The 12619-nt window shown below is 36.5% G+C and overlaps 1 protein-coding gene across 1 annotated transcript in view; it reads right to left on the bottom strand.

Moving 5' to 3' along the window:
• The window catches only part of Adamts19 (ADAM metallopeptidase with thrombospondin type 1 motif 19), a 177927-nt gene that overhangs the window by 123986 nt on the left and 41322 nt on the right, over positions 1-12619 (bottom strand). Inside the window, exons 4-6 of the mRNA XM_005356385.3 lie at positions 5011-5183; positions 3805-3888; positions 2943-3100 (exon numbers count right to left, since the gene is read on the bottom strand). Coding sequence (XP_005356442.1) covers positions 2943-3100; positions 3805-3888; positions 5011-5183 — 415 coding nt within the window. The remainder of the gene's footprint in view (positions 1-2942; positions 3101-3804; positions 3889-5010; positions 5184-12619) is intronic.

Raw genomic sequence — 12619 nt, 5'->3', positions numbered from 1 at the left:
CCTCCCTCTGAATGAACAGAAAAAGAGTGGCATGGTCTCCTCTGGCTGTTAGAATGAATGCCACACTGGTAGAGGTTTCAAACAAAATAAATTTCAAACAGATTTACATGGACACTAAATACAAGTGACCTGGAGGCTGGAGCTATACTATGTGGCTGCCTTTCCAGCTGACACGGAAAGCATCTTCTAACTCTGAGATTCCATCTTACACCTGTAAGGATGGCCAAGATCAAAAACACTGATGAGAACTTATGCTGGACAGGATGTGGGGTAAAGGGAACACTCCTGCATTACTGGTGGGAGTGGAAGCTGGTACAGCTGCTTTGGAAATCAGTGTGGTGATTTCTCAGAAAATTAGGAAACAACCTTCCTCAAGACCCAGCAATACCACTTTTGGGTATATACCCAAAGGATGCTCAATCATACCACAAAGACATGTGCTTAACTACGTTCATAGCAGCATTGTTTGTCATAGCCAGAACCTGGAAACAATTTAAATGCACCTCGACTGAAGAATGAATAAGAAAGATGTGATACATTTACACAATGGAGTACTCAGGGAAGAAAAAAAAATACGACACCTTTAAATTTGAAGGCAAATCAATGGGTCTAGAAAACATCATTTTGAGTGAGGTAACCCAGACCCAGAAAGACAAATATCATATGTATTCCCGCATAAATGGCTTTTAGACATAAAGCAAAGAAAAACCAGCCTGCAATTCGCAACCCAGAGAACCTAGACAACAAACAGGACCCTAAGAGAGACATATATGGATCTAATCTACATGGGAAGTAGGAAAAAAAAACAACAACAAGATCTCCTGAATAAATTGAGAGCATGGAAACCATGGGAGAGGGCTGAAGGGTAGGGGAAAGAAAGGAAAGGGAGTGGAGAAAAATATATTACTCAATAAAAACAATTATAAAAAAGTTCAAAGTGGGTGGTTTTATGTTTCTTAGTATAGTAGATCTTTTTCAATTTGTATTAGTTCTTTGAGAGTTTTGTACAACATTCACACAAACAAATATTTGTATAACACAAAAGGCAGTAGTGTGTTTTGATCATATTCGGTCCCAGAACTCTTTCCAGGTCACCTCACTGCCCTACAAGGTGCACCATGCATTTTGTGACAGCAAGAGAAAGGAGAAAAACAATACGAGCAGTTTGCGGTTTGTTCCTATTCTTGTTTTTAGGAAGTCATTGTCCTCCACTGTTCAGAAAGATTTTCTTCTGCTTTACACTCAAGCGCCTCCCTTGTACCTTTCATGCCCAAGTCTAGGGTCTTATGCTAATTAACATTACGTAAGTAGTTAAGGAATGTTGTCATTCTTTTTTTTTTTTTTTGTAGAGTAGAGCTAAGTATCACTTAAGGAATAGATTATCTTTTCACTGTTGAATGACATTGGAGAGTTTATTAAGAATTTGTCACTCATAGTTATGTCAATCTGTTTCCAGACAGCTGATTTTCAAAGAGCAAATTTGGGTTTTTAATTGCTTTCAAGATTTACTCTGCATTTTATTTAAAGACATGTGCATGTCTTAGCCTCTGTTCTAGTGCTGTGCAGAGACACCACAGGCAAGACAAATCATATAAAAGAAAGTATTAAGGGGTTTTTTTCTTTTTGTGTTTGTTTTTTTATCCTCCCACCCCTAATGGAGAATCTATCAAAAGCCTGAGAAGATACTCAAGGTCCTGTAAATGGGGAAAACTCAGCCTCTACTAACCAGCAAAGACTGAGCTGGGTCAGAACAGATCCCCTTAGATTGTCATGCTGATAACACAGCCTTTCTGAGTATCTTAGATAAATACGAAGAGTGCTGAAAAGGATCAAAACGGCCTCACAGTGTAGACTGACTCGGCCAACTATCAGCGCTGTTTTAAATATCTGAAATCCAGAGCATAGGGTTCTGTCCTTTGGTATTTTCAGGAGTACCCTGGGGATCGACTGAGATCCTGACTGTTCTATCAGTTGAGAAACTGTCCTTCAACACAGAGCAGGGTTAACTGTGGGTCCCTAGTACATTTTCCTTCTTTTAAAGATTATATTCCAAAGGCTTCAAACTGTTGCCACCTAAATTTTCACGTTTCATGCCAATTTGGCATACAAGTCCAGTATCAGTTACACGCACTCAGCTGCAAGTGGAAGTCCACTCATGTTAATGAATACAGTTTTTATTTTACAAAGGTTTATTGCTAGAATTGTTGAGTATAGTTAATAAGAAAATATCATTAGTTCCACAGGTTTTTTTTTCAGACAAGTCATGTTATATTGTTGTCACTGATATGTTATGAAATTTTGATACATTTGATGACCTTAGATTAAATTGCTAGCACGTAATGAATGTTTTGTTAGTTCTTGCTTAGAAGTTAGTTCTTGCTTGGAAGCAAAGCAATATTATCGACAATTGTTAATACAGAGAACAGACACAGGACATATTGTTGTGCACTGTGCCATGTTTTTAAAGCTACAAGTATCCTTACTCCTGCATCACAAATATGTATTCTAAATACATTCACTACACAGTGCAGTTAATTAGATACATCAGAAAAATCTCTTCTCAGATGGACCTAGAAAAACTATAAATTACCGAAATCTACTTAAGAAGTTAACTTAGTATGGTGATGGCTGACCAACATATAGTATCTCCTCATAGTATTTAGTTTCTACCAAAATTCTCTAGGTTTAAAGATACTCTCATCAGTGTTGTATCTTTGATACCAGCAATTGTGAGTACGATTTTTAAGATAACTGAAGGATATTCTGTCAACAGAGTACCGATGTAACATTAAACTTCTGAGAAATCAGTGATCAATGAAGGGAGAAGACTAAAATCATTATTCCAAGAAATCCCGGAACAAGAGCGGTACTGAGGAATGGACGTGATTAGCAGCAGAGATGCTGAATCAAGAACACAACTTAAGTGGCTTTGGAAATGTTACCTTGTTATAAGGATGGCTGCATCCACCGAAGCAACGTCTTCTCCCCAGCTTGTCGACATCTCTAAATGTATATCGTTCTTCCTGCCAAATTCTTCATGCTGCCACTTACAAAAACTCTCCAGCATTTTCTCCCCGTGATGCCCAATATACAGATCTGCCTGCAACAGAGGCCGCTTTCATTTTTCAGACATATTGTTCTCAGATAAACCTAATTAATCAATTCATTGATCCTAAGGAAACTTCCCAGACTGCAGACTCTGACATTAGTTAGAACATGGAAGGCAATTAGTCTTAATTTATCCTGATCTCACATAAAACACAGCATTAAACAAACAAAAAAGTTGAAATTTGTGAAGGTGTAATAATTACATAATCTTTCTAAAGTTACCATGGAAACCAAGAGGCATTATGGAACACTTAAACATCTGATATTTCCAACTTGGGAAATAGACTAAATTCTGTAATTTATGAAAACAGTTTTTCTTTAATTATTTTTTAATTAGTCAGAACAATGCCATAGACTGTTCTCCATTTCAGTTGCAAAACAGATAAGAAAACACCTTCAACACATATGTTTAAATAATAGAAGAAAGCTGTCTTTTAAAATAACTTAAAATTACATTTTGGAAAGTTAAGGTTTGCTGTTGGGATCCTTGGAAACTAAGAACATTCCATTTTTCAAATAAAATCGAGGGATTAACCCAAACCAAAGGCCAGTTTTTATGTATACTTTAAGTGATTCAGTGGATATTTTTGGATTTTTGAGTCAATAAAAGAATATCCTTAAAATTCTCTCCACTTAAAAGTTCCTGAGCACAATTTCACGCCCACTTAATTGAATAAAAACTCAAAACTCTCTTACTGGTGTTTCATGGAGTAGAATAAGCTTTATCACACGAAGGCTGACTTGCACGCCCAGACTCTTGTGTTGGAAAAGGTTAAAAACCTAAAAGCAAATCAAAATTGCTATTTAAAAACTCTTAAAATGAAAGAAAAACATGACAACTTTTGTTCAAGGCCAAACATGGAGAAAATTTCAACTTAGTACAAAAACTTTATGTTAAAAACTAGTAGGCAACACAACTTTTTGATGTTAAATATCATTCTTATTTTTATGTTTTTTCTCTTAAAATTTATTTAGTATGTATTACAAAACTATGGCTGACAAAGCAAAGTTGTGTTTCTGTAGCTCTTACTACAGGAATGAGACTACAGTCTGGCTGTCAGACTGGCAGAGAACAAGGCTAATAGAGTCTCAGAATATAGATGAGGAACGGTAGATGGATCTAAAGTAAGACAAACAGTCCACTAGGGGACAACGGCCAATGGACACTAAAATATACTCAGTCCATAGTTCTGTTTTCTCTTCTGAAAAAAAAAAAAACACTCTTCACTAGTATTTCTGATTTTTTTTTCTTGAAACAAGTTTGCCCCCCCAAATATGTCAACACAACACAGTAGACAGAAACTTTCTTCTGCACCTCAGAAGATGGCAATCATACTTAGCTTCCTGGAAGTCAGCCTGCTTGGATTTTACCTACAACATATTAGGTTCTGCTCACCAACTGGAATCATACTTGCTATTTAAAATTGCATACATTCTTGAGTTGAGCGGGTTGACAAAATTCATTTTTATTTCACCCTGTAATTATTTGACAACATCTGTGTTACAACCATGCACATAAACCAAGACTACAACATGGCTCTATCAGCCATGTCTTTCAAAGATAGAAAATAAAGGCAGAAGCAGAGAAAGGAAAAAAGGAAAGAAAGATAAAATGAAGAGTTTTGCTATCTCAAAATTAACAGCAAGGTTTTAAAACAAAGCAAAGTTTGGAGAGCTGCTGGCTGTTGCCCTGGAGACAAATCCATCTGACGTGCTTAAGACAACAAACCATAATTAGTGAATTTCTACTCATAATTAGTGAAAGAAAGGGACGAGCCAAATTTTAAAGAATTTGAAACTTTGGTGTCAAAACACAGTGCCACAAAACAAATGACTTCTTTAGATTGGAATCTACTTAGAACTCTCTTGAAAGCCTTTTAATTCACTTTGAGGTTCGCCTACCATATTTAAGATGGTTAGGATGAATCTCCTGGCTGCATCTGCTCCATGGTAAGAAACCATTGCCGGATCTGCAACCACTACAGTCTCGATGTTGTATTCTTGGGGCAATTTGTATGAATACCGTTTTTCTCTTCTGCTCTCTCCTGGTTTTTTAGACCTTTGTCTTCCTTTATCTGGAATAGAGAAATGAATTTCTCACAGAATATAATATAGTGATCCTTCATGATAGAAAGCAACATAAGTGAAGCCCTCCAAGATGGAATCTCACAGTACTCGGGAAATGTCAATTCTGCTATATTAAGGATATTAAGGTACTTTCGTCTCCCAGGCCTCCTCGGTTTCCCCACCTTAAAGTGAATCTTAATGTAATTTCTACCTAGAGTTATTGATGGATTATGCATCTAAAAATCACACCAGCAAAATTTCTAACAAAGAGTTGACATGCAATATAATAAACAAAAGGTGACTTTTTCTTTACCCTGATTACAAAAGGAAGGTCTGCTTGTAAAAAGTACCTAAAACTATTGTTGTGCACATCACGGACAGTTGCTCTGATTACTAAATCATCATGAATGAGATACAAGGCTTTGACTCCACCTCCCATCATGTGTATAAAAGTTAGACCTTCAAGTGATGACAATTCCTCAAATGTTCCTCAATTAAAGTGACGAATGAAAACATGGTATTTTTATAAGTTTAACCATGAAATATTAGTCACTCATGCTTATGAAATAATACCAGACACAGTGAAAAGAATGACCCAATGTGTAAAAAGACATTAACTATTTATTTTCAGATTATGCAAATGAAGAACAATTCTAATTTAATATACCAAACAAAAACACAGACAACAGACTTGAACTGTTGTTGGTCACAAAAACAAAAGCAAAAAAACAACAACAAAACCCTCTAAATCTCTAATTTATGTATAAAACAAGCATCAACCAAGTTTGGCAACAGAAAACCCAAAAGCAAATGGAAATGAATCAAAGTCCCCAGTGATTAAAATTAAAGGACCTATAACATTGACTGTTGATAGGAATGCAGGATAACTGAACATCCACATGTATGTGGTGGATATTTAAAGCAGTCACATATGCAACAGCCAGGAAAAATGGCTGATTGAATCTGGGTGTTTTCCTTCACACACCCAAAGATTGTATTGGCATCACAATCAACAATACAAAAGATACTCGTGTTCAACTTGGAATGAGCACACTGAAAAGCCGATTAGCTTGGTCTCCAAACATGAAATTGTGCATATGCAATGGTTATTTCTCAAATACTTTCATCAGAATTGTACATAAAGTATGTGCTTATTCAGAACAGCGCTGTTCTGAATAGTTCACATAGGCAATCAACAATATAATAGATCTAATTTTGGTGGATTTAGTTAATGAAAATCAATAGAACACTAAGTAAAATGGAAAAATATTGCTAAAATATGTATCTATGGATGGATCTCAAAACTCATGCTATGCTGTAAAAAGAAATCAATTAAAAAAAAAAAGGTAATTTGAGGCCATTTGCAGACTGGAAAGTCCTGGAGTTAGACAGCAGGAACCTGACCTAGAAGTGCACACAACTGGGATGTACGTGTGGTACAGATGTTTCCTGTATTCATTTCTGTGGTTGTTCATGTACAACACTGTGTAACCACCTGTGTTCATATGCTACTACAGTGATGTTTATATTTATCAGCTGCACTGAGATATATTGACATGACATAAATACGTAGATGTTTACATGTATCATTTAATAAATTTTGATAAATCCCAATGGTTATATAATCATCTCTGTAGCCATGACTAAATCAGTTATTACTTCTCTCACAATAATCTAAACTGATGTTCTTTCCTTCATAGAATGTCTTTTCCATGTTGATCAACTTTTTTTCCGAAATTTCTTTTCCACAAATTGTGGACACTCTAGAAATGGGAAGAAAAAGGTTTGGTTGAATGGAAGGCATTTATTGGATGTCTAACTTTGTGTGGGTTCAAGAGCGTTGTTCTCACCTTTTCTATTTATCTAGCTGATTTATAGTAAAAGTTCTTACTCATAGAAGGTGCCATGGTTTCAGCTTGCCTCTATGACTCCATCTTACTAACCATCTATTATCTCTAACATTTGCACAGTTTCAAGATTTGTTTATATCTTGAATTATTTGACCTCCTAAATTCCCTCTATTATCACTTTCTAGACACTCAAGTAAGCCCTGAGATCTAAACTGTAATAGATGCCAAGACAATAGCTGGCAGCAGCTCTGGTTTTAGCTGTCTGCATCATTACTGGTTTTCTTCTTTCTTGTAATAATAGAAATTTAAATATTTACTTAATAAAACAAGCTCCACCTGGATATCATATAAAGTCACTTGACTAAATAAATGAACATATTACAAAAATAAAAGCAAATGCCCTCTATGTACTGAAAGTGAGCATGGCAACATCTAAGAAGGCAATGCAAAGTGGCAAGAACATGAGTGGGCACGTGGAAGAGAATTTGTTGATAAGATTAGAATTTATGCACTCAAAAGAGTGTTAGAAATGAATGACAAAGTCCCAACGGATGGACAAGAATAGAAGTTATGTTCAATATTGTTTTCTTGTATAAGACACTTGAAAATTAACTGTGTGGTTTTTCCAACTGTGGTGTAAATTATACCTTTAGTTATAGACTCAAATTCACCTTACAGTAGGTTTTAACTGGGAGAAATTTCTTCAAGTTTATTTCTGAAGACTTATCTTTCCAGAGTCAATAGCTAATAACTGGGTTACGAAAAGTTGCGTGTGTTCTCATATTTTTATCATCACTAGAGGAAATGAGGAACATCGTGTGCTGTGAGGCATTCATTCACTACAGCGACAGGTGTGCGTGGAAATATCTAATAACTAAAACAAGGAGCATCGTTCACTCTGGACGTCTCTCTACATTTTCTCTTTCTGCTGGTTGTAACCCTTTCATTGATTTTCGGGATGTTGCTGTAGCAAAGATAATTGACCACCTGTAGGCATCCACTCTCTTCCCAGCAATCCACAAGCATTGTTCCGCCTAATGTGCAACTGTGTGACTATCCAGCTAAATGTTCAATGGCAGAACATGAGGATAAATGGTGTATGTGATTCCTAGATTATCTTTAAAACAAGATTACTGGTCCTTCTTTCTCTCAGTTCTACCCCAGTGGGCTAGAATTGACAGGGAATAACATAGCAGTAGGGCATAGGAAGAGGTAAGGGGCCACTGCATGATGTCACAGATTATATTTACTCTCTTGCCCTGGCTCTCTGAAAACTTCTGAACTCTAAGATGTTGGGGGATACAAACTGATATCTAATTTGAACCCTTAGTATTTATTATAAAAGCTTAGAGCCTCCCTGGAACATTTACAGGGGTTTCTCACTGTCCTTTAGACGGTGCCTCTTGTGAAGTACTCATTATGAACACCCTTATCTATGATGTATCTGCGATGTGGGATTCCCCTTCTGTATGTTGTGAATATCAAAGAAACTGTCTTTGAGCCCGTGATAAGGTAGAGCAGGGCTAGGTGGGGAAAACTAAACTCAGTGCTGGGAGGAGGAAGGTGAAGTGAGAGAGAAACCATGGAGCTGTCAACAGAGACAGAAATTTTGCTGGTAGGCTATGACCTCGTGGTGATTCATAGATTAATGGAGATGGGTTAAATTAAGAAGTAAGAGTTAGCCAATAAGAAGCTAGAGCTAATGGGCCAAGCGGTGATTTAATTAATATGGTTTCTGTGTGATTTTTTTTTCCGGGAGTCTGGGCAGCTGAAAAAAGAACAAGCTGGCTCCTCCATCGCATCTGTTCTCTTGGTTGTCTATATCCATCACCAAGAGAACAAGAGGACAAAGTGCTTCCCTCACATAAAACCTGCCAAAATTTAAGGATTCCCAGTGTATGCAAAGATGTGCTTTCATGGCCTATAGGTAGCCCTGTAAGGAAATTTAGGGGTTTGGAACATTGAAGATGAACGTGAAGAGATGATTACTCAAATCCTTTTTTAACAAATTGTCTCTGAGTTAAACCAAGCATTCCAGCTTTTCCTGGGACAACAGACTTTTATGTAATCCTTTAAAGCTTTTTCAGTTCAAATAAACCCAAAAAAGTAAGACCATTCCTCTCCTCTCCACAGTGGGATGCTTTTCTTTCACCACTGGCTCCTCGCTGATAGCAATCTGTGTGCTATGGCTCTGGTTTTGACTCCCTTTTCAAAAGAGACATCATTATTTCTGACTATGAAGGGAAGCCACTCAGCTTTGATTGGTGCTTTCTATCTGTTTTGTTCAATTTCTCTCCTAGGCTCCTAATCATAAAATGCATCAAAACAGCATTTTTCACAACCTTGTATTAAAAATATTAATAATTACCATAAAGGGTATTTAATTAAAGGCTTTGAAAAACTTCCTAGAATTCATAATAAATCAATTTCAATTACAGCAAAAAAAAACCCACATAATTAGTGTTAAGATTAAAATTTTAGTACAAGGAAAGAAAATGGTATTAAACTATGATAATTTATTAAGACTCTCTACACCATTTTAAATAAAAATGAGTAGGAGCTGGTATATATCTGGAGGTCAAAACAGAAGCTGAAGTAGAGACAGAATTTGTAACTAATTCATCTGAAGTTGAACTCACAATTTGACTTCTACCAACCCCATAAAGTAAGCGAAATTAAGATAAAATGCAAACATGGCCTTCCTGGAAAATGTCTCTACACCAGTAGATAAATATAGAAGACACTCAGCAGAGACAGAGCTGCAAGAGACTCAGAGACTGAAACAAGAAATGGTGACTGAGCATGGACCAAGAGGGCTTCTTCCCTGTGTGGACTGGGAGACCATTTGCTTTCCCAGACAGTGAGAATCCCATATAATTTGTCAGCTTCCTCTGTTTCTTTTTGCATGTTGCACTTAAATAAACTATCTGGAACACTCTATGCTTCTTAATAATTCAACTCCATGGTAGAGTCCCTCTTACAACCTAGCAATTGTGTGTGGAAGCCATTCACATTGCAGCAACCTTTTTTTTTTTTTATATTTGTTCTTTTGAAGCTGTTACTCTCTACAACTTTGTTTAGATCATTCCTCATTTCCAAAATCTTCAGATGCTTTTCTGGACTTATGCACATTGCCATATGCACAGCTGCTGTTGCTGCACACTTCCCATTAGAGAAGGAACTTGATAATATGCAGAAAAGTACAAAACGTGTGCCCTCTTTTCACCTGCCAACCCTGACAGTCATCAGAGCAGTGCTGGAGGAAGTATATTCACTGTTTCAACAGTGGCCTGGTTAAATAAGCTCTAAGAGTAGAAATGATCTCTTTATCCAGCTCAGACTTTGATTTTCAATCCTGTAAATGTCCAGTTTTTCTTACAGAGTCTAGGCACGACAATAAATTTACTCTCCAATGTTAATCAATGATAAATTGACGATGTCAAGCTGTGGAGATGGCTCCATAGTTAAGAACACTGACTGCTCTTCCAAAGGACCTAGGTTCAATTCCCCACACTCACATGGCAGCTCAGAACTGTCTGTAACTCCAGTCCCACGGGATCTGGCAACCTCACACAGACATACAATGCAGCCCAAAACACCAATGCACATAAAAATAAATAAATCTTTAAAGATAAATAAATAGATAAATTGACGGTGTCACTTGAAGAGCACGTGGGTGCCATCATGATCCAGTGCACAGCTACTTCTCCAGGACTGGAGAGCATCAGATAGAGACATTTGGCATCAGTCCCCTTGGCCGATTCTTTCTTAAGCCTTTACACGTTCCTGTATTTTGTCTCTTATGCCCAAAATGTTCTTGCCCCATTAATATCTCAAAAAAAAACTATGCATAAGTTTTTCATTTTCCCATGTAGTCACATTTAATTCTGAGAAGAACGATACAGTTCAGGTATCCTGTCCCAATTTGCATGCTGTAAATGGACCTTTAGAGAGATATGTTCCCAAGGTTCACACACTTAAAACGTGTAACCTGGTGGTGTGAAAACAGGCAGCCTGACCCCTGACCTCATAGTTCATTGTCTTAGCTTGTGCACAGCATTTCTTTCATCCAGTTCTACGCTTTAAGGAATGGTATGAACTGAGATTCTCATCATACTTACCATTGTACAATATAATTTTTGACTCATTTTTAAAACAATATACTACTCACCTTTTAGAAATAGGAATTTTGTCAGTTAGCTCTACAACATTGTGAGCTAGTTTGTTTTTTTTAATTTATTTTTTAAATTTTTTAATTTCATTAAGTAGAAAAGGCCATGAAGTTGAGGAGGGATAGGGGAAGAGTTGGAAGGGAGAAAATATGGAGAAATTATGTAAATATAGAGCTCATATATGAAATTCTCAAAAAACTTTAAAAAGCACACAAAATGTCATACTAAGAGTCAAAAAGTGTCTGTGAAAAAATAATTCATATACTCAATGCAAAGACATATAAGCCACCTATGACATCTGCATGATGCAAAGGAGTACTACAGAGACCAAGTTGGAAGAAATTTTAAAATTCTATCTTGTAGGACTATTGAAACATTATGCAAACCTAAGTCATACTATTGTGCTAATGTGTAGGCTCAAAGTTCAAAGAAAACAGCAACGGTAGATTCATGAGTGAAATAGAAAAAATACATTTCATATGTGGCTAATTTTGAAATAGCAAACACGGAACTCCTCGATATAGGTAAGCTCAACAAATCCTCTGATTGCTGACAGCTTCCTGTCCTTACAGGCAAGTCTTTTATCCAAATAAGATAATGCATTATGCATATTACATGTACTATGTAATGTATATCAGAAACATTGGGAATAATGTTTGCCAAATATGAATCATACATTTACTCTTTATTAACCTACTAACACAAGGACTCTCTAGTGTGTTTGTCACAGTTAAAAATGTCCCACAAAGCCTTAGTTAACATGGGTAGTTATAGGTGGGAGCTCATCGAGATGTAGAAGCTATACAGTTCAGATTTTCAGGATAACTCAAGAGCCATCGTCTTAAACAGACAACCTCTGAGTTAATGCTATCATTTTTAGTTTCCGACACTACACAGGTTCTTCCTTCCTCCATAATGTTCTTTGGTTTGGCTCTTCACCTTTTTTTTTTTATTTAAAATTCCGAAAATAGGAAAGAGGCCTTGTCTTCCACATCATGGTCTTCTCTGGTTCACTGAATCAGATGTCAACATAGTCTCAGCAAACCATTGAAGATCTTTTCATGTATAGGATGAGCTTTCCCAGAAGAAAGTAGAATTTATGATTGATATTAAAGAAATACATCCTACACAAGGCACATCCTATTTTTTTCTCTAAACTGAACACCCTTGAGAGCTGTGGGCTCTGCAAATACTACTTTCTGTCACACTTCCGTAAAGCTAGCCTCAAATACTGCAGTCAATGTTAGAATTTATATCCTGTCCATCAGCTACATTATCACTTAAATGCAAGCCTGTAAGTCTAATTTTAAACCCGTCACATTGAAAATCCTTCTGAAATTCATACCTTCTCGCATTTTAATCAAAATATTTCTCTAGTAAGTGACTACTCACTGAGACAGCTGCATTAAATGTCTAAAAGAC

This window comes from Microtus ochrogaster, chromosome 18, assembly GCF_000317375.1.
Source record: "Microtus ochrogaster isolate Prairie Vole_2 chromosome 18, MicOch1.0, whole genome shotgun sequence".
NCBI lineage: Eukaryota > Metazoa > Chordata > Mammalia > Rodentia > Cricetidae > Microtus > Microtus ochrogaster.
Note: the sequence above shows the minus strand (reverse complement) of the source record. Positions and strands in the feature narration are given on the sequence as shown.